Here is a 22,229-nt window from a genome sequence, read left to right as displayed (position 1 = left end):
GAATCTTCTTTTTGCCATATGCCATTGCTATGTTCTAGCAGTGAAAACTGCTTAATGTATTGTACACAAATGCTACATTCTGTACTTCTATAGAATTTTTCAGCAGTGGTAATGGATTTGTAGCAGAATGTCTGTCAAGTCAGAAGTGCAGCAAATAGCCGTAATGTATGAGTACAGCTGTGCTGTTGGGTCTAAGTATGATTAATAAATTTGACTTGGTTCACTGTACTTTGGCTGGTGTGAAAGTGTTGTCACCATCAATATGTGATCATCTAAGGATTCCTTCAGTGTTTGAGTCTTAAGAGTATTTAATGATTCTGTTTCATCTGCAGAGGTTATAATATAGTGCTTTTATATGTATGGTATCAAATGAGATGAGGGAGTTATCCTCAGTGATGTGTAGGTAAAATTTTGAATAAGATGGTCAATATCTATTTGAAGGTAAAAGCCCAGAATTGGCTTACACTGAGCAACACAAGAAAAATCGCAGGATGACTGTCAGCTTAAATAAGTTTTGAACATGTATCTCACAAACAGATCTCTAGAGTGTGTCTGCTACATGAACATGCAAGGTCCTTTCATTACTGTCACCCATAGTATTGTACCTTCAGGTTCCATAAAATGATGGTAATTTCTTGACTATGTAAGTGTACTATTAGCTTTTCAAGGACTCACCTCCATGGAGTGATTTTGGTGGAAAACCTGAACAGAATAGACCATTTGGGAGATATTGTTCAGAAAATGGATAAGTAGGAGGCTCCTGCAAACCTCTTCATTATAATTAACATTCTTGACCAGTTTAGCAAATACTATATTATCAAAGATTCTGTGCCACAATTAAATGTCACAAAATTTATTTACAGTCTTTTAACATTTTATATCTGTACAAGAGACTATTGGGCATGTTTTTTTAATAACTCAGTATTTAGTTCTACTTATCAAACCATTTAATGCATTGACTTTATTCATGGCCTGTAAAGAATTTAGATAAAAAGTCTGTAGGTTTTGGTTCAGCAGTTTCCTTGAAATATGACATCACATGGCTCTTCTGCTTCCAAATTTCAACAGTTTCTTTAAGTTCCATCTGACCCTGAAAAACAAACAAAATTAAAATGAATAACAGGTCTCCATAATGGATTGGACATGACATTAAGCTATTATATCCTCTGCTACACATCATTATTATTTTCATCATCCTTATATAAGGGAACAGAAAATCACCTTGGTAAGTGCCTTGCCATTGTCAAGGTAATTAAGTTAATCTTGTAAGTACCATCCAACTTAGAAATGGAGCCCATAATTTCTCAGGAGATCAGAGGTCAGGCATGTTGATTACTTAGTAGAAGTGTTAGACACTCAAGATCATCTCTTAATTTGAGTTGCATTGTTCATGAAACTAGTCAAACCATTTTAGGAACTTTATTTTCTTAATATTTGCATCAACCATGGCAGCTCCGTAACTCGATGTGGGATATATGCACATGATTTGTTTCTTGACAAAGGAACCTTTTGCCACCACATACAGATTAGCTTAATGGTCCATTAGCCTATTAACTGGGAGTTACCTTCCCAGACATAAAAAGGGGCCAAAGTATGAAGCTCAACTCCATAGTGCTGAGATCTAGAATATCTGGAGCTGTATCTTCATGCCCCTGTATGCCTTAAGGGTGGCAAGGGTGAAGGTTCCATACATAACTGATTACAAGAATCTGAATGAAAGCAAATAAAATATTTCTTGGGTTATCATTGTTCCTATTGTGGGGAAATCTCTTAGTTTGCTCGTGGTCTAATGAATCAGACAATTCTGTAAAAACTCTATAATCTGTAATACTTGAACCCCTACAAGTCATTAAGAAAATGACTTTTACTATAAATGTAACATACTAATATATCTTGTATACCTACCTTAATAACAAGCATATCAATTACTCTTATATCTGTAATATAACAGTGTTTCTCAAATTCTTCTCTGAGTTTGGCTCGGCACTGTTTCGCTGATTTAGGAATATCATAGTCCAACACTAGAAAAGTTAAAAATACTGATGTCAGAAACTTATCCAAATCTTCATATAATGAAGTGGAAAGATAGTGCCTATTTGCATATGCAATCCTATAGTAAATTCCTGATAATATTTATTATTAAATTGACATAAGTCACATGCAGATGTTATGAGGGTATTAATGCAATCAAGAAAATCAACTACTTAAATAACTTGGTCTCTTGCACAAACTTCTACTTTTACTTATGGTTGTACTAGTTTATCAATTTAGTGTTTCTAACACAAGTTACCTTATGCCACGTTATTTACAGGTTTGTATGTCACTATGATAGCAATAACTGAATCCAATTAATAAGTTTTGGCTCTATTTGTAAAAGTTATTGCTTACAGATGATAAAAGATCAAGGAGTTTGTAGGTTACTGTTAATACTTGCAAAATCTTTCCTTGTTCTGCTAAGATAAAATTTATAAATATGATTTGCTGGTACAACCAGTTCTAAACATCCTATGGCCATTAATCCTTACACCTGTAATCTATATATAATAATCACTGTCCAATTGCACGATCCACTATAAGCGAAAACATAACACCGATTATTATTCTCCTTATATTTTGCAAAGTAAGATTACTTTTGTTTGTCAGTAAAATAAACTAAAATACACTAATAATATATCAACTTCTAAACTTGTTGGTTATGTTTGCGTTACTTGAATGTTTCAAAATATATACGACACTTACCAACGTAAGGAATTTGTCTGTACCATGCTTTGTATAAATTAAAAACTCTTTTCCTTGCCTCGTTACGATCAACGGACAAAATTGGTCTTACTTGTTGCAACACTTTCCTAACAGTTTCTTGGGTCGCCATGATTTAGCAGAAGACGATCAGAAATGCCATACATCAAAAATGAAATTCCCATCGGAAAATACAACATGAGGATTTGTAAGCATATCCATAAAGTGAAATATTTTCTCCAGGAAAGTAGGCGGACCATGTGTAGATTAATTGCTAACAAAATATAGTTTTTCTAACCTTTTCTTATATTCATTAACTCATTTCTCTGATGTGGCTGCATATTTTACTATTTAAATCAGTGACTGTGGCGTAAATAGCATCTGGTGTGGCACTACGAAGTATGTTTACGTTATAGGATATTTTTAAATAAATAATTATAATGAGCGATTCGGATTCCAACCTAGTTGTATAATTGGACGAGATAAGGTACAGGCTACTAACGGTCTGTGGTTTGGTATTTTATTTTCATACCCATTTTATATTTGTTGGCAGTTCGACATGTTTGATATTAATTGTGTTTTACATTTGATATTGTTTTTTTCTGTAAATATAACTTTGGGGGAAAGTACAATCAGTAACGGGCAGGATCGAGCCGTCGTTCCCAAAGCTGCTACTACCCATCTCCTAACGTCCCTTTCGTGTTTCGTTCGTTTTAGAAAGAACTTATGAGATTCTGAAGATTTCTGTCTTCTGGGTTGTTGCGCTGTGTAGTCTGGTCGATGTTAACCAACGTTTCAGAGGTCAAACTGCCTCCATCATCAGGGCGCCCTGACGATGGAGGCAGTATGACCTCTGGAACGTTGATTAACATCGACCAGACTACACAGCACAACAACCCAGAAGACAGAAATCTTCATACTCACTGCTGTGAAAACCTCAAATCTTACTTAAGAGATTTTCATTCTCAACAAAAAGTTTGTCATATTTAAACTGAAATGGTTGGAACTTTGGGGTGCGGATGACCCTTTAAGGGTAACAAGAAATAGAACTCTTCATTCGAAAGAATGTGTTGCTATATGTCCTCACCATCCTACCAGTTACCCAAAGACTTAAGCACTCCAACATGCTAAATAATTTTAAAGGGTCAAATAATAGACAGGCTCAGATAGCTTTAGAAGCTGACATGCGTTTTACCCCACAAACAAAAACAAAAAGTTTACAATGTTATAAATTTTATGACATACATTTATTCATCAACTCTTTCAGAGTAGAATTGTACAATATAAAAGTCCTGCTTAAAATGCCTTGAAGTCCATTACATTTGAAAACTGCAACAGTATGGCAGAATTTCTTGCTGAGAATAACCCTTGTGGACAGAGTATCCTTCGTCTTGTCTCAAGAGGGAATGCGATTATTGCGGAACTTCTGCGTCTCAAAGATTATATTCCACCAGTTTTCAGGTAAGCTTATATGCATTCTTTACATAAAGTCTGCCTGTCCACATATTTTATTTTGAAAGAAATAAGTAGATTTCAGTTTAATTGATGCAGGAAGCCTACACCAGATTTGTAGAGTAAATTTAATTTCCATCCATATCAGTTGTGTATAACCTCCACTTTGCAGTTTGTAGCTCAGGGATTCACCTGGAATTTTATAGTATTAACATTTATTGTGTGTGATTTCTTAGGGGAAATGTTGGTAGAGTCAGAATGTGACTAATAACCCTCCATATAATTGTGAGATTATGAATATGTGTGTTCTTACCTCCACACCATTTTTGCACTTTCATAGATGGTGTTTGATTACAGGAGCAACTTTACATCATGTTATTACTATCTTTATTAATGTATACAATACAACATTGCAATGTTTTATTTATTTTTAGGCTAGAAACAAAACAAGACCAACAGAAGTATGGAGAAATCATTTCAGATTTCAGCTACTTTAAAATGTCTGATGAGTTTGATCAGAAAATAGACAGTAACCCTGTAAGTACTGGCTTTCATCACTAGAAATATAAACCTTTTATTAAAATAGAAAATTAAAAGGAAAGATGAAGAATTGAGTTTAGCTTTACTTCTGTTTCACCTCCAGCCCCCTACCTGTGGCTTACTGGTAGTCTTTCACTGAGCACACTGCCTCCATCTATGGTATTACCATCTGGCATATTACTGTTTTTTGTATATTGTATATTTCCGCTCACACACAGAGTGTGAGTTCATACATATCTGCCATGATGACAAATGGACTGTGCTGATTATTGCATTAGTAAAAGTTAGAAGGAAGTTGAAAGAAGACTGAAGAAACAACATTTTGGTGTTTTTGCTGAGACTAACTGTAAGAACATAAACTATACTTATTCTAGAATGTAACATTAATAACCCTTTTTGCATATTTGTACATTAATCCATCTTAGTAACCAAGTTTTGTAATTAGTTTCTTGGTGACTGCAATGAATGTTGTTGAAATCTGTTCATTGCATTGTTGCTTGTAGGCAGCTCAACATATGCTTGCCATGTTCCAGTAATACCAAATGTATGTAATTAATTAAATATTATTTTTTTTGCACGAGAGAAATCTGACAGTAATATAGGTTGCACAAGTTAAGGATCGTCCCATACTTAAAAAACATATATATGATTTCTCCATGTGGCAGTGCACATTTTGCAGCTCGTATTTAATTTGGGGTCTTCATGATTTATAAATATTATGTTGGGACTATCATTAAAAGTCTTGTGTTTCAGTTGACAGATCATTATGAACTTGTTTTACAATTTTTTACTCTCACCTTCCCATTAAAAGTAATGTAGAAATGTGTTGTGTTCCATTATAGCAATTACAAGACTTGGATGAAGAATTCAGAGAAAACTACACTGAAATTCTCACACGTTTCTACCTGGTGTTTGAGAGTTTGCACAAATATATTACGGACTTGAATCGTTTCCTGGATGACTTAGAGGAAGGCCTGTTCATACAACAGACTTTAGAAAGTGTGCTTCTCAGTGAAGAGGGCAAGCAGCTAATGGTTTGTTTAATGTCATTTGCTGATTGTGTTATACAGGAGGTAATCACACAGGTTTTGAAATTACATGGTGAGGAATTTCATGGTTTGTGCTGTAAACATAATATTGTTAACTGATAAACAAATTGTGATTAAATCAAGAATGATGAGATAAGTAGAACATGTAGAATAAATTAGAAATGTACAGAACTTTGATCAGGAAACCTCAAGAGAAGAAACCATTCGAAAGACCTGTGTGTAAATGGGATGATGATAATAAATAGATTTGAAAGAAATAGGAAATTATTGTGTGGACTGGATAACCTGTGTTAGGATAGCAGTATAAGGTCTTTTGAAGAGGTCTGTGAACATGGTAATAAATATTTGGGTTCAAAAAGATTTTGAAAGGAATAGTGAGCTTCTTGATCAGCCAAGCAATTACCATGGAGTTAATATCTCTTGGAAAGTTAGAAGCAAATATGTGGATTTTTCTTTATAAGATGGTGCATGATATTCTTTCCTTGCAGTGTGAGGCACTCTATTTATATGGAGTGATGCTACTTGTAGTGGACCTTCATATTGAAGGTGTGGTAAGGGAAAGAATGCTTGTGTCATACTACCGCTACAGTGCACAGAGATCCAGTACAGAAAGCAATATCGATGATGTCTGCAAGTTGCTTCGCTCCACTGGATTTACTAACACTTCAGCCTCAAAGAGGGCACCCAACTACCCAGAGGTTTATTTCAAGTTAGTACCATTTTACATACATGAATTTACAATACCTGAGATTTTGTTCATCAACCATTTTCATCTCGGTAGGTCATTTTATGAGCAAAGGTTGGAAAGGTGTGCTTTTGAGAGTAACTGAAATTTTACCCCATTGTGGGTGATGATGTCATAAAGGCAACAAAGGAAATAAAAAAATACAACTCTGCTGTCTGAGGTCATCAGTGCAGCAGTATTATTGAAGGTCATTGTTTTAAAACACTGATGTAACGTCATTCTTGCAATGTTGTGATGAAACATACAACAATCAGACAGACTTGTATAGGCCTGTAAGGTTTTCTTTGCTTGCACTGAAGTACAAAGAATATCAAAAACTCATGACCATGTTTCTATCCTCACATGAGAGCTTCTCTTGTGTTTGCTTAATCCCTTCTTATTTTAATACCTTACCTGATTTGATATTTCCATTTAGTCCTTGGTTTTCACAATTGCCATTTATTTGGTGTCTGCATTTTTTATGTTCTTATCCCTTTTGTTATGGATGGAAAAGTTCTGACACATAGAAGTGCACATTATGCATTGTAGATGAAACAGCTTTCTGTTAATGAATTGGTGTAGTTTGTGCAGCCTCAACCACTGATATGTACCAAGAATTAAATGAACTGATGGTTTCAAATCTAGCAGGCTTGTTTTCCTTCTGACTGGTATGAGAGGCAAAGAAGTACGATCTGCTTTTCTGCTGTGAATATGTTTATACCAATTATATTTCTCATTTATTTTTCTTTCGCATAACACTGTGTTTGTTTTCAGGCGTATCCCTGTGAATGTTTTATATGTAAACATGGTGCTGGGACGGCTGAGGTCAGATGATATATATAATCAGATTTCAGCGTACCCTTTCCCTGAACACCGCAGCACTGCACTAGCAACTCAAGCAGCCATGCTGTACATTTGTCTGTTCTTTGCACCTTCTGTTCTTCATACACAAACTGCCAAGATGCGAGAGATAGTTGATAAGTACTTTCCTGACAACTGGGTGAGTCATTACACCAGGGTTTTTGTTTGTGTAATAGTCTAATATTTCCTCATAGTTGTTTTGACATAAGATAACTTTTGCCGTTGATGAAATATTGTGAAATTAAAAACAAAGCTGTGTTGATTTTTTTTGAATATTGTAAATTTTTCAAGAAATCAAATTATCCTGGAAATTGTCCAAAAGGCACACAAAACCATCAATTTTGGAAAAATTCTGAATTCAAATTTTTTCAGGAAACTTCAATTTTTTTTTTATTTATATACATTATATGGCTTCTGTGATGGATTGGGAATTAGTAATAATGTGGGTGGAAGGTGTAGCCTGTTTTAAGGCATTGTTCCAGTATTTGTGTGGAGGAACAGAGCATAGTTTGCTGTCACTGCACAGAAGTACTAATCACTTAACCTAGACATTTAGTTGCTGAATTATGAGTTTGTACTATGCATCAGAAACATTTACATACTAGTGAAAACTGTTGTGTTTCATATGTAATTGTGTAATTAAATTGTATGTTTTGTTTGTTTATATTAGAACATTAATTTTTTTGTTTAGGTGATAAGCATCTACATGGGAATCACAGTGAATTTAGTTGACTCATGGGAACCATATAAAGCAGCTCGTACAGCTCTGAGTAACACTCTTGACTCTTCCAATGTGCTGGACATTGCTGCCCGTTATGCTAAAAGAATGCAGGTTAAGATCTCAATTGTATTCTGTCCATTTATATTAAAACATTTGAGAGAAATGAAGTGCAGTCAAAGTTGTTATTAATCACACTGAATGAGTGAGAAACTGAGCTTCTGATTAATCAGCTTTGCATTATACATTGTCTGCCAAGTTTTCATTTACCTTAAGTCAAATGCACCACTTGAAAATATCTTACGGCTTGGTTTGTATGCTGCAGTGAATGTAAATTGAGTGGGCAGTGACCTGTACTTAACAAACTGTTTGCCTTTAACTTTGATGTACATTTAACTGTATGAAACAGAGTTCTCCTTAATAGTATTCAGCTGGTTAAGATATTCCCTGCTGTTGCCTAACAGATTGTGACAGTGAAATTCTTACCAGTTAAATCTGTTTCACAAATTAAATTTTTATACACAATTGATGTTTATTTTGAGAAGTAGTTTGTGATGGTCACTTGATTTTGTGAACTGTTTTGACTCCTCTCCTTACCATCATCATTACAAACCTCCTCTCCCCACCACTGATGCTGGCCTTAATAAAAAAATGAAAACAAGAAGAAGGTATAATTCAACATTATCTTCCATTTGGGTATGCACATTTACAGTATTAAAATCTCACCACAGGGTGAATGACTAAATATGACACTTTGATTTTTTATCGGGAAACAGAAATTTGATGTGAGAGGGTAAGTTGATTAGTAAGAAACCTGATCAACATAAGACATGTAATTTATGATTTTTTACTTTTGCAGAAAATGATACCTCATACTCAACAGCTGTTGAAAGAAGGAGCATTGATTGAAGAGAATGTCTTAGATCATGTTAGCAAAGTGACAAATGTGGTCCGTGAATGCAATGTTACTCTGCGTTGGATCATGCTACATGCATCCTCACCTGGTCCTGGTATGATACAGTTCATAATATCAGGTGTCAGAAAGTCTTTACATGCATCGCTCCATTGATTAGGAAATTTATCTGTTCCATCTTCACAATATGTCTCACCATATTTTTTGGTTTTCCTATATCTTTCTTTCCCGAAGGTCCGTACTGAAGTGCTCTTTTTGGTAATCATTTATCTTGCATCCTATTTAAATGTTGAAACCAATTATTATGATGTTGCTCTGTTGTATCATTTACAGGATATATATTCATTTCAGTTCTTATAATTCCATTTCTTATGTGGTCTAGTTTTGTACAGCTTTTGGTTTTTCATAGGGAAATATACTTAATCAAGACAAATTTAGACAAATGTGTTTTTGGATTAAGTATGGGTTAATATGGTTAATTCAAAAACATTTGTAAAAAATTAGGGTTTGATGTTTTCATGGTGGTGAGTCTGGTAAACTTCTACCAGACTGCATGGTGCTACAACCCAGAAGATGGCCATCTTGGTTTAAATTTGCATTGTTTTTACCATACACACATACTACATCACAAAGTAGTTACATTAATTTCAGGATCATAATTTTAATAAATAATAATTAATATAATAGCACAGTTTAGTTGTTGTATTGAAGAATTTTGGTCTTACCTCATCCTGTAGATTAATGACAACCTCAACAAGGGTTTATATGATGCCATGATTCTGCTTTAATTATGTTTACATACTGTCTAATCTTTGCTGCAGAAAGTCAATGTGGATCATCAAATTTCTCTTTCCTTTTCACAAAATACCTGGAAAATGATCCTTTGATTTTAAAGTGTTTTTTGGATTTTTTTTTTCAAGCTTGGGAAGGGAATAAACGGTGCAAGCAAATTCGAGACCAAGTGACTGCTGATGCCAAGTGTAATCCTCTGCAAGTATTTGAATTATTATTGAACACAGCACAATTTGAACTCAAGATTAAAGATATGTTCAAACATGTGAGTTACATTTAATTATGTTAATACATTTGTGCTGGAAAGGCAGGGTTGTACTTTTGTGACTACAAGAATCTAGACAACTGTCTATGTTTTTGTTTAATGTTGAAGTTGCTGATGGAGAAACAGAACAAATGGGAAAAATACAAGAAAGAAGGTGTCGAGCGCATGATGGAGCTGTCTGAGGTGTTTTCAGGGACAAAGCCTCTCACTAGAGTTGAAAAAAATGGTAAATATAGATATGAACATCTTCAGTTGGCTGTAACATTGTCTATTTACTCTTCTTCATTTTGAACGTGTTCTGTTTATGTGATATTTTTTGTGGCTGTATGCTCTAACTTCACAATAAAGGCAAAAACACGAAGGACCAGTAAGAGCTGAGGTTTACACAACAGTGATGATGAAGATGATAATCTTCATCTCCTTTTTCTCTTTCTTCTTCTTCTAGGTTTTGGCACCACCATCATAAAAATTATTACTGATTATTTTATGTGGGTCAGTAATTTTGTATGTGCAGTTAATTACAAGTACACAGAAGTTAGCTGAAATGCAAAATAATGCACTCTGCCGCATTATTTTCTTAGTAACTTCGAAATTGTGCTTGTTTACAGAAAATCTTCAGTCATGGTTTGCAGCAATGGGGAAGCAAATAGACTCCTTGAAGCATGAAGATGCAACAGCATCAGGCAGAAAGATAGGGCAGCTTATACAGGCTCTTCAGGAAGTTCAAGGTAAGAAAAGTACAAAATCTTACCTAAAAATTGTGTATTTCATTAAATGTATCTTCCATTGCAGTTAAATCTTTGTGGATAATCAACTGAAATGATGTGAACTGCCTATGCCCATCATCACTGACTGATGTGGTGCGTGACACAAATAGGCCAACGTGTAGAATTTAGAGAACCTTATCTTTCTTTAGGTAACTGGTTATCATACTGGCAGATGCTTTTTCTTTTTAATTTTAATTTTTGATTTTGGAGGCAGCAGTCAAGATCAAACTTGGAACCTAGGGTATTCAAACAAATGTGGGTTTATCCCCAGCTGGTATCACTAATATAGAAAACGAAACATGTAAACTTATCTATCGCTTAAAGATGGGATTAGAACAAACCCGAAAATGCCATGTAGGTCTATCTGTATTAAATGTACTTCATGTATTGAACAGTTATTGTTATTAATGGAAACTGGCCCCTTGTCAGAGTTCCACCAGTTAGAAAGTAATCTACAAGTGCGACAGTTCCTAGCTGACACAAGACTATACCTGCATCAAATGATTCGCACCATCAACATCAAAGAGGATGTTCTCATCACCCTGCAGATTGTTGGAGATCTTAGTTATGCATGGGAAATTGTTGATTCATACACCAGTATCATGCAGGAAGGAATCAAGAAGGATCCTTCATTGGTCATCAAACTTCGTGCGACATTCCTCAAGGTGAGGGAGAGTGTGTGGTATAAGGATACATGTTAACTGTATTAAAATTCTGCTAACTTCCTCCCTCCTTCCTCAATGTCTCCTCTCTTCTCTGCCACATCTATTTTCTATTCTTTTTATCTATTCATTCTGCCTCTTTTACTTTTTATATTCTTCATTCTCTTTCTGTTATTCTGTTTTCTTATTCTCTGTCTTTTCTTCTTCCTTTTTTGTTGCTCCCCAAATATTGTGGCTGAGCAGTTGGCATTCCTGCTTTGTATTCAGGAGGTCCTGGGTTCAAATCTTGGCTTGAGGACCAACTATTGTGACTGAAGTTTGTGGATTTTTTTAGTCCCTCCAGACAAATGTCAGTATAGCACCTTGAATTAAGCCACAATCATTTCCTTCCACATCCTTTCAAATTTACTACTTACTAATCATCTTGTCATTCTGCACTATATAGTCAGAGTTACAGATCTCATTTAGTGTCAACATTTTCTGATTTTATCTCTTCTACTGTGATATCATCTGTTAGAATAAGTTGTTACACAAAATGGACTTCATAAATATTTGCTGTTCATGTTTTCAGTTATCTTCAGCATTGGAAATTCCTCTGTTACGTATCAATCAAGCACACAGTCCTGATCTGGTATCAGTGTCACAGTATTACTCTGGTGAATTGGTTGGTTATGTTCGAAAAGTTCTGCATATTATCCCGGAAACTATGTTTGGGTTGATGGCTCGAATAGTTTCCCTTCAGACATCGGTCATCAAAGAGCTCCCTACTCGACTTGATAAAGATCGCCTTAGGGAATATGCACAACTGGAAGACCGTCATGAGGTTAGTCATGAAGATCCATTTTACAACATTATACTAATTATGAACTTTATGTTTCCAGTATTAACTGCATTTATCACATAATTTGTGCACCTGCATTCTTTGTTGTGAATAAAAGTAAGTTGTTGTATATTTGACACATTGCATTCTTACATGTGGGAGACTCAGCAGTAGCTTTTGGGACTAAAGTTTGGAAGAGACTGTAGCGAATATAAAATCTGGGGTTGAGGAGAGATGGATAAGATGGTGTGCTGTACCGGGGAAAGTGGTGGTCATGTCATGAAGATTAACTGTTGTTAAATTGATTGCCTGTGAATCTGATTATGTTTCCCACAGGTTGCAAGATTAACCCATTCTGTATCTGTGTTCACTGAAGGCATCTTGATGATGAAGAGTACTCTGGTGGGGATTATTAGAGTTGACCCGAAACAACTCCTAGAGGATGGTATTCGTAAGGAGCTGGTGAAGCACATTGCAACTGCCCTTCACAATGGACTTACTTTCAACCCAAAGGCTAAGGTAATACTGATGCCTGTGTCTATAGAGTTATGCTTCAATTTACACATTATGAGCAGGTTGTAACTTAAAGACTTGACACAAATATATGGGTGAGTTCTGCATATCAGAGCATCAGAGACAGTCCATATAAAGCAGAGGTCTCCTCTACTTTTTTCTGCAAAGTTTATCATACTCTCATTACTCCCCTGCACTCAAAGCAGAGATTTCATAGAAAGTGCTCTGAACATCTTCTTCTATGGCTCTCCGGTCCATGTTCAGTCCATGGCCTCCTCAATTCTCCTCTTCCATTCGGTCCGTCTGTCCGAGGCTTTGATCGAGGTTTCGAAACATCTTCCTTTTTATGGTGCAAGGTTGTTAGCTTTGCGACCAACCCCCAACCTGGAGGACCAGGGTACCTGTCTTAGTCTGACCTCTCCCCCTCGACCAATCTGGCTAGGGAGGCCCTACCAGTAGCTATGCTACTGCCAGCATAGCTCTTGGGGTCACTGAGGTACTCAAGCCCCACCACCACGACAAGGTGCAAGTACCATTAAGTGGGGGCTCTGAACATCTATTTGAACATTTTTGTGGAAAACTTTGCTGGTGGAGGTACCTGGCCTCCTCGCTTTTGTCATTTGCATGCCTGTAAAGGACATGCATGTCTGCCTTCCTTGCAATTAATAAACATTCATTTCCATGGGCTACTCTGCATGAATTGCTTTGATTTTCAACACTAATTTAGTTACTCTGTTTAAATAGTTTTTAGTCTCATGAATTCTCTTTCATTTTTAATTTTTATGTTTTGGTGCAGTGACCTGATCAGATATAAGAGAATTAAAAAAACACTCATAGAACATGGTGGTGTGTTTTAGACAAGTGAACTGTTGGGAAAATTAGAAGCTTTGGGGAAGATAATGGATGGATATCGTCGCTCTTTTGAGTACATCCAGGACTACGTGAATATATACGGGTTGAAGATATGGCAAGAAGAAGTGTCACGCATTATTAGTTACAATGTTGAACAGGAGTGCAACAGTTTCCTGCGTAACAAAGTTCAGGATTGGCAGAGTGTTCATCAGAGTAAGACTATTCCTATTCCAAAGTTTCCTCCAACAGACACTACATCTGTCAATTTTATTGGACGCCTGGCCAGAGAACTGATACGAATCACTGATCCCAAGTAAGTGGGTTGACCTTCGTAACTGATCACCTATCATTTAGTGCTGTATATCTATTACAAAGAATTATACTGTGTAATAATTTGCAATTGTCTGTCCAACACAGCTATTTGAAACAGTTCTAGATAAAATCTAAAACTCTTTATATGTGGAAAGGTACCTGTGATGTGATCATATAAATTTAACATCAGGAAAGAGTGATTGGCTGAAATTCAAAAACGGTTCCTGTTCCGTATCTTGAAAACCATAAATTTTAGAGAGAGAGAGAGAGAGAGCGAATGAATGTTGCTTTTTGCCATTGTGTCCCAGAACGAATAAGTAACATTTTCAGTTTGCAGTATTGATACAGGATGTTGGAAAAATATGTGAGAGAAAGGTAGAAGAGAACAACAGTTTTTATGCATTACAGATGTGTTCTTGTGAATTTGCATTTTTGTAAGGTTAATAATAATTTATTGCAGTCGCACATAACTTACTTCTGCCCATCTCTTGTAATTAAGCAAACCCAGAAATGAAGAACTGAATTCTGCAAATAATGTGATGTTTTCCTATGTTAGCATCTTAATTTTCAGGTTGACAGTTTATATTGAACACATGACAGCCTGGTATGATCTTAAAACACATAATGAAGTCATAAATCTAAAGTTCTTCTCCAAAATTACCAAGTCAGTGGGAACAGCTGGACTAACTGGACTTGATCGTCTTTTCTCCTTTATGATTGTCACAGAACTACAGGTACGCTTCCTGAACTATTGCATTTAATCTTAGTTTTCGACAGAAGTATGATCATGGAACTCATGTACTTTGTATTGCGGTATGAGACATGTGAAAGAGTAAAATGCAAATCTGTCTCTTCACTCACATACCTGCTATAACTAATATTTCATCACAGTATGGTCTGGGTAGTAACGCCATATAGACTTGTAGGTAGATGCCAACTGCCTCAATCTTCAGCCCCGAAGATGGAGGTAGCGTGGTGTTCCGAAACATTTGTATCTATATACAAGTTCACAGCTCTAGGCCACATGCAGCCTGTTCAGTGGGTATGGGGAGCTCTTTCCCAGGATAAAATGCCTGAGTATGAAGCTAACCATTCATGTCTTTGTAATGGCCAGGTCTGAACTCTGTGAAGCCTTATAATCATGTTCCTGATATGCCTTCATAGCATGTTGCTTATTTGCAAGGGCAGGGTTACCCTTAACCTAAATATGTTTCTATAGTAATGAGATTCTGCTTGAATTGACATTCATGATACACTATGTTGGAGAAATTTTTAATTTTATTTATCAGATTTAAAGTTTTTTCATTTAAGATTCGATTTCAGTGGTCTCAAGTCACTAATGTTTGCGTTAAATTTCCTGTATATAAGATTTACCTCATTTTAATGTTCCAATTTAATAGCTCTGTGAGAAACCTTAGAAGCAGATTTCACTATTATATTTTCTCTTCTAGAATTACCTGAATGCCTTGCAGAAAGGAGTTTTGCAGGACAAAGCTTGGCTTGAGATGTTTGCAGTTGTTTCCAAAGGACTTTCTCCCTGCTGTAATATTATCAGTGAGTAAGGAAGGTTTTGAACTTTTGTAGGCACAAGCATTTGTTTTATTAGTGGATGACATGAAGTAGCTTGTAAAATCACATGTTAAGTGAATCTTTTGACATGGTGTACTGTCATTTGGAATGGAGGAGATGTTGTTTAGATCCTGTGTGTTCAATAAACAGTCACAGGCATTTGGTCTTAAAAGCCCCTTATTGTAAACCTGGAATGTTAAAATTGTCAGACACTGATAGGTTCTCTGGCATATCCTAAGCAGCTGAAAATCATAGTGGGAGAACCAGTGTGTGGGTTAGATTTACTGGGCGTACTGGACCACAGAGTTTGTTTTATAAAAACTGAATTTTGAAATATGTTTAAAACCCTTTAGAGAAATCCTATAATCTGCAGTGATACCTAGTACTCTGATTGGCAGGCAATCCTGGACGATTCTACTCGCAATATACATCCCGTGCACAGAGAGTTTGGCCCCAGATTTTGGATCGGGTGCTGAAAGTTGGACAGATGCAGTTACTGAGGAAGCACATAACTTGTGAACTCAACATATCTTGCAAATTTGACTCTAAACACCTGGTATCAGCTCTGCAAGTTATGAATGAGTAGGTGCAAGTATATTATTTGAAATTTACAGTCTTTGGGGAAAGTGTCCCATGTTCTGCACTTGATATACTGAAATGTGTTTTTTGTCATGACATTATATAAGACAGTTATTGGTTTGAATATTACCATTACAGTGCATTGTTGGCTGAGATTGAAGCCCATTACAAGGAACCATCAAAACCATACCCAAAGGAGTCAAACCCACTACTTTATGAATTATCAACATACCTTGATTGGACTGGCATTAGTAATCCTTACACGAAGATCTACGTAACCACCAAGAATTTGCAGTTTTTCTCAGTACTCTCATTTCTCTTTGTGGTGTCTCAACTTCCCAAACTTACCTATGCTAAGAATGTTGGTAAGTTATTTGTACTCATTTTGTTAAATGAAGATTATTTCGAAATGTACTGGAAAGTAATTAAATTGATTGTTTTGTGTGAGCCAAGCTAGAGCTGGCTCTGGTGTTTGAGACGGCGGAGCGTGCGCATGTGTGCGGGGAGGTTAAGCTTGTTGGAGGGGGAACTGATGCGGACCAACCCTTCTCGCCAGAACACAGAAAGAAGAGTCAGACACTCTCTCTCAGCTGGTCTGTAGCTGCAGGTCGGTCGACAACCTCTCCGGCTGGGTACGCCCTGTGAGGTGACATTAGGTGGTATTGTATTTTATTGTAGTAGTTGCCCGTCCTGTTGTTTTGTTGTTAGTTGACGGGGCAACTGCTGTGTGGTTGATATTTCTGGTCCCTCGGGGTGGTCCCAGCCGAGGGAGACGTAGGGGTATTACCAATAGTGAGGCTGTAGTGTGGGCCTTGATTGTATTGGATATTTTTAATCAAGATTTCTTTGTTGGTAATAGAGTTGTGTTATCAATGGCCCAAGTAATATATATATGGCATTCATATTAAGTACTGTATTGATGTGGCATTTGTTTTAAGTAATTAAATTTATCACCTATTGGATGTGTGTGCGTTTGAGTACATTATTGTCTGGGGCGTGGGCTAAGCGAACCTACAACACATAGAACTCGACACCTCCTTCCTATTTTGACTGCGGTGGGAAGGGTGGATCATGTGATTGTGTATTTTTGCTTGTATAAGGACCATTGTTCCATTATTTCATTCCGGTAAATTTCCATATTTTGTGTAATCATTGTCATCAATGGATACTTCTTTCATTGACTGAACTGTCATAGATACCATGGACTATTCTAAGTCCTAATATTTCCCATCTAGATGGCATATAAATATCCAGATACCGATTAAATAACTGACAATAATTTCAGTAGTCAATGTAATGCTTCAGTATAAGTGAATCAGTTCAACACGGATGACTAAATAACAACATATGAAGGAGAGATTTTATTGAGTAAATACTTGCATCACTGAAAATATTCAACATGGGGGGGGGGGGGGCAACTACTGCATTTACTAATGTACCAATGAAGAGATTTAAAGTGGGTGTCTGAAAATGTTTTGAAGTTCAGTGTTGAAGTAATATTTATTATTCACTGGTATGAAAATTGTATGTGATTCATGTTCAGGAAGTCTCATCACTCGTCGGGTACAAGATCCAATGGATGGGGTTCCATTTATAGTCGGCATGCAGACGTTGTTACGCCAGTTCCATCCAGAAATACGTAACCAGTTCTTGTTATACCTTGGACAATATGTGAAGTCACACATGGAGGCTGCTATAAGGTAATTTTTATTGTAGTACATTTTAATTTAGTATGGAAATGATGTGGCTGGTGGCTCCATTTATAGTTTATTTAACTGAAAGACTCTCAGGCTACAAGCCACATCAGTTGGCTGAATGGTGAACAAACCATATCTTCTGCCAACATTTTGAGCTTGTAGCCTTTGAGTCTTTCATCAACTTCAGTCGCCGTGAAAGCTTCACTTCATACATTTATTTATTGTTTCTTAACTGGTGGTCTGTGCACCGCAGCTTAATTCTAGTGAACATTATATTACATGTGCGTATTATCACAACTGGAAAAATGTACTGCAAAATTTGTTACATCTTTGCAGGATTTGAGGTTTTCACGCTGGTGCATCCAGAGGTGGCTCTCTTCTGGGTTGTACTGCCATGTAGTCTGGTAGAAGTTTACCAGCATTTCGGAGGTTCTTGCTGCCTCCATCATCAGAGCAGTTACTCATGGTGCTACAATCCAGAAGACAGCCATCTTCTTACAGATTCATTTTCTTCTAGCAACTAAATGCTTAATGCTATCATACATAATTATTTGTTTGTAAATTTTTATTGTGGCTGATTTTGACATGTCTTTGTTTTAAATACCACATAAAAGTGTTGAAGGTTGAGGATCACTTGTTTGATCTTTCTGGTATTGTTGAAAGAGACAATTGATGCTTTTAGTATCTTTTTTGTGTATAACATCTTTATTAGCTTTTCTGGTAAACCCCTATGCATTCTTAACCATTGCACTCATTGAAAGTGTGTAATTAGCTTAACACTCTGGTCGCTGGGAAAGGTGTCAACTGTGCACACTGGATAGGAATCTGGTTGGGTCCCAAATGTGGTTTGGATGTGTTCATGAGGAGAGAACTTCCTGCCTTTTACCAGGAATCTAAAACTCAGTCATGTTAGTGACTGAACCATGCAAGTGGAAATAACAGTATACAAAACAATTGCTAACACAAGTTAATTTGTAATGAAATATTGTTCATTGTACAGCAGTAGCAGTGGGAAAGTGTCTGAGCTTCCAAATGAAGTTGTGACAACTCTGCACTTCCTGGAGAGTTTTGCACACTACTCAGGAATCAGTCGCAAGACACTTGCTGCCCACATCCCCGAACCGATCTTGGACCAGTACCAAACATTATCAACTTCTTGAATGCCAGAGTCGTCAAGCAGCTGTTGTGCGATGTAGGCGAATGATCTGTTCGGATGTGCACATCCCTAGTCAATGCAGTCTTTCATCACAGGTGAACGGAGGATCAAATGCAAACCTGAACAAAATGTGCCACATAGATTGCATGTTACATTAGTCAGGAAATATCTTTTGTAATGTGCATTGCCATAAAGTGGTTGGTTTGTGCAAGCAGACATGCACAAATTAACCCAGGTGTGAATGGGCTAATTTGTATGCTGCAGTGACTGTATAAGAATTATAAAAGTGCAGTATCTTGATTGTCCAACCTAATGGAGGGGAGAGGATGAACAAATAATTGTAAAATGCAAGTTATCTTATTTTCAGTCCCCATGTTGCTTTCATCATTTCACCAGTTGAATGTGCGATAGTATCAGAGTATAGTGTTGGGCAAAATAGAGTTTAACTCACATTTGATCTCACTACACACAATAACAAGTGGTTGTAGAGTGTCAAAGGAACATATAAAATTATACTTTTAAAATGAACATTCCTCTCCTAGACAGTTAATAAGGAAATATGTATTTGTTTTTATACTGTTACTGTTAAAGTTCTAAATGTTTACAGTACTGAAGCAGAAATCTATTAATGTTTTGTTTGTGTGTGTATCTATGTGTATTTTATAAAACAAGCTGATTAAATCATGTCTTAAGAGCATCATTTTCTGTTAAGTCACATATTCCATCCCGCCCCCACCCCAGCAGGTCCATCTGCAGCTATTGCTCTTTGACCCCTTGGCTCAAAAACCAAAATGCCCCACAGCTTGTGTTAGTAATCATATCCAATGAATGCAGTCTGCAGTCAACTTCACTGTTCAGGCTTAACAAGAAATCAGTTCCATAATCTGTGAACATATTTGTGTTTTATACTGGATATTGTACATGCTTGTGACCAAATACTAATTTCAAGTTTTGTGTTGGACTTCTCAGAGATGTATAATTTGTGTTTTCTCTTTAATCTACCAAACCTTGTAATACATTATTGACGTAAATACGTCTATACGGAAGGGTCATTCGGCAAAACAGCGTCAGGAAAATATGTAAGATCCATACCAACAATGTGTAAATATGGACCGACAATGGTCAGCTTTTATATGAACTCCTGCATGCATAAGAATGCTTTACTCCTTTACCTAAGAAACTAATTGTTAAGTCATTTGTTTATTTGATATTGTTGTGTTTCATTACTGCTGTCAACAATCCGCTTTCATTATTGCGGAAAGAGCTGAGCTGTGAATCGCTTGTAGAAGAAGTGCGTCGTAGAGTATATAATATTGTGCTGTTAAAAACGTTTTAGTTTTGATTAAATTGATTGCTGGTGGACATCGTGGTCTCTTACAATTGAACAAAGTTTGAGGTAAGGGATTCCTATTTATTATTATTATAAGATGTGTAAGATTCAGTGCCGAGTCACCTTTCATTGTATTTATTGCCTAAATATAATTTAAATACAAAGACGTACTTACGTCAGATTCTCCGGAACCGTGGTTCCGCTGTAAATTTTTTGACATAAATATGTCTATAAGGAAGGGTCATTCGGCAAAAATGTGTTACGAAAAAGGGAAACGAAAAAGTGTAACTTCATTGTTATGCTACCTAGGAAACGTCATATGTTTATCAACAAATAAACAACAATGGTTACCTAGGAAACTTCATCTGTTTATCAACAAATCGACAATAATGGCTACCTAAGGAACATCTATTTACTCGGCATTTTTGTTACCTAGGAAACATCATCTGTTTACTCGGCATTGTTGATACCTATAAAACATTTCATTACATTACCTTACCTTACATTAAATTACATTACCTTACCTTACCTTACATTACATTCAGCTACCACAGACCCCATCTTAAGCCTAACTAATTCAAGTTAAATAAGCAATGTCTTAATCAAACTTATCTCAAATGTAAAGCATATATGAAGGAAATATTTAGAATAAAGCCAATATATAAACTTCCTTTCCGTATAGACGTATTTACGTCAAATTCTCCGGAACCGTGGTTCCACTGACAACTTTTTAGCATTAATTTGAAAATTATTCAATAGTGTTAGGTCACGGTGACCATCTGAGTTAGAAAAGTGAACTCTTGGAAATTGTCTTTCTAATTCCAATCATCATCGTCATTAAAAGAAGTTTTTACTGTGATTGTCATGGCTTGTCAGTAGCTATCGGCATCGTCTTATCAGATTTGAAGGTTGAATAGAAACATACAGTTAGTTAAATTACTGCGTGTTTACGGTTTCATAAGTGATCATTGAATCTAATAAGCCCTCTTCTCCCAATGTCAAAATATTCAGGTGTTATACGCGATTCCTACCTAAGACAGTACTGTTTAATAATATGCTAAGAACTTTATCTGCCGTAGAATTCTGCTCGTTACGAAGAGATAGAATTTCGTGTGTGTGTGTGTGTGTGTGTGTGTGTGTATAAGCAAGAAGACTGTTTATTTTTTAGGTATAAACACAACGTGTGCAGAGAGATAGAGACCCAAATTAAGGAATTTTGAATAGGTGTTATTGGTGGCACTGATTAAAACCAAGGATATATCAGACTGTTGAAAGAAATTGTAATGGCTGACAGAAGTAAAAGTGACACGTCAAAAACAGTTAAAAACCCTCTTCTTTCGGCTGCTAGTAGTGGATTTCCATCGGAAAAATTCTCAGCTAGTGCGCTTTTGATGCCAGTTTCGCAAAATACGTCATCCGTTCTATCAGAAGGTGAGCAAACTTGTTTGTTTTTATATTTAGAACTTCTGTGTAGGATTCAACTGGAATTTCGTTTCTGTAATAAGATGTTTGATTGTTATAATAATATTCCAAAATTAGTGGCAGTGTCTCGACGAAAATTGTTGCAAGATAACTGAAGTAAGTAAGTAGATCAGAGCTGTCCTACAGATATAAGCAAATGGTTACATTCTTTTCTTAATTTTAAGTATATGGGTTAGGAAGTAAGGTGGTGTGAATCCAAAATTCCATAGTGGAGCCATGTTATTGTATTTAAGATTGTTAGTCTGTGTCTTTGCCTTTCTTCCACCACATCTGCCTCTTGTTTACATTGCTAACCATGGGACGTTATTTTGTCACTGACCTGTAGCTAATATTTTAACCTAGGACCTCTCAGGTAAAGAACAGTCACCAAACAAGGACATTTAGTTCTTATGGAAAATAAGTGATTAGCATAATGTGTATAGGCCTATTTATCAGAATTA

The 22,229-nt window shown here is 36.2% G+C and overlaps 3 protein-coding genes across 8 annotated transcripts in view; 2 read left to right on the top strand and 1 right to left on the bottom strand.

Moving 5' to 3' along the window:
- Nucleotides 1-795: 795 nt before the first annotated feature.
- ND-B14 (NADH dehydrogenase (ubiquinone) B14 subunit) lies at nucleotides 796-2,879 on the bottom strand. The gene is made up of 3 exons (XM_022083234.2): nucleotides 2,740-2,879; nucleotides 1,906-2,021; nucleotides 796-1,090 (listed from the first exon to the last, which is right to left on the bottom strand). Exons 1-3 carry the CDS (start codon nucleotides 2,867-2,869, stop codon nucleotides 962-964), a joined length of 375 nt encoding a protein of 124 aa, XP_021938926.2. The 5' UTR covers nucleotides 2,870-2,879; the 3' UTR covers nucleotides 796-961.
- Strump (WASH complex subunit strump) lies at nucleotides 2,871-19,674 on the top strand. 6 transcript variants are annotated; one of them, XM_022083188.2, is made up of 21 exons: nucleotides 2,871-2,944; nucleotides 4,004-4,197; nucleotides 4,623-4,725; nucleotides 5,571-5,762; nucleotides 6,266-6,486; nucleotides 7,276-7,501; nucleotides 8,054-8,194; nucleotides 8,940-9,090; nucleotides 9,914-10,050; nucleotides 10,159-10,276; nucleotides 10,659-10,778; nucleotides 11,247-11,482; nucleotides 12,051-12,302; nucleotides 12,636-12,818; nucleotides 13,670-13,977; nucleotides 14,548-14,710; nucleotides 15,428-15,530; nucleotides 15,944-16,127; nucleotides 16,263-16,489; nucleotides 17,668-17,824; nucleotides 18,822-19,674. In XM_022083188.2, exons 2-21 carry the CDS (start codon nucleotides 4,076-4,078, stop codon nucleotides 18,979-18,981), a joined length of 3,504 nt encoding a protein of 1,167 aa, XP_021938880.1. In that variant the 5' UTR covers nucleotides 2,871-2,944; nucleotides 4,004-4,075; the 3' UTR covers nucleotides 18,982-19,674. The 6 variants fall into 6 exon arrangements, with proteins under 6 accessions (XP_021938880.1, XP_021938882.1, XP_021938879.1 ...); XM_022083187.2 differs by lacking the exon at nucleotides 2,871-2,944 and adding an exon at nucleotides 2,958-3,135 and having other exon boundaries at nucleotides 4,009-4,197; XM_022083184.2 differs by lacking the exon at nucleotides 2,871-2,944 and adding an exon at nucleotides 2,958-3,135.
- Nucleotides 19,675-20,225: 551 nt separating this feature from the next.
- The window catches only part of PAPLA1 (Phosphatidic Acid Phospholipase A1), a 33,255-nt gene continuing 31,251 nt past the window's right edge, over nucleotides 20,226-22,229 (top strand). Inside the window, exons 1-2 of the mRNA XM_087352394.1 lie at nucleotides 20,226-20,373; nucleotides 21,476-21,738. Coding sequence (XP_087208520.1) covers nucleotides 21,591-21,738 — 148 coding nt within the window. The 5' untranslated portion in view covers nucleotides 20,226-20,373; nucleotides 21,476-21,590. The remainder of the gene's footprint in view (nucleotides 20,374-21,475; nucleotides 21,739-22,229) is intronic.

This window comes from Zootermopsis nevadensis, unplaced genomic scaffold, assembly GCF_977971745.1.
Source record: "Zootermopsis nevadensis isolate Lab colony 2312 unplaced genomic scaffold, Znev_1.0 Znev_ptg000021l, whole genome shotgun sequence".
In the NCBI taxonomy this organism is placed as follows: Eukaryota; Metazoa; Arthropoda; class Insecta; order Blattodea; family Termopsidae; genus Zootermopsis; species Zootermopsis nevadensis.
The sequence above is the reverse complement of the archived record's forward strand: the minus strand, read 5'-3'. Positions and strand labels throughout refer to the sequence as shown.

What these genes read in the sequence shown, in the direction of transcription:
- ND-B14 (XM_022083234.2), bottom strand. Translation starts at nt 2,869, where the DNA reads ATGGCGACCCAAGAAACTGTTAGGAAAGTGTTGCAACAAGTAAGACCA. An exon ending in CAGACAAATTCCTTACGTTG is followed by an intron (nt 2,022 to 2,739) that starts GTAAGTGTCGTA and finishes TAACTTTTCTAG; the next exon opens with TGTTGGACTATGATATTCCT. An exon ending in TTGATATGCTTGTTATTAAG is followed by an intron (nt 1,091 to 1,905) that starts GTAGGTATACAA and finishes TTTGTTTTTCAG; the next exon opens with GGTCAGATGGAACTTAAAGA.
- Strump (XM_022083188.2), top strand. Translation starts at nt 4,076, where the DNA reads ATGGCAGAATTTCTTGCTGAGAATAACCCTTGTGGACAGAGTATCCTT. An exon ending in TATATTCCACCAGTTTTCAG is followed by an intron (nt 4,198 to 4,622) that starts GTAAGCTTATAT and finishes ATTTATTTTTAG; the next exon opens with GCTAGAAACAAAACAAGACC. An exon ending in AACTGGAAGACCGTCATGAG is followed by an intron (nt 12,303 to 12,635) that starts GTTAGTCATGAA and finishes TGTTTCCCACAG; the next exon opens with GTTGCAAGATTAACCCATTC.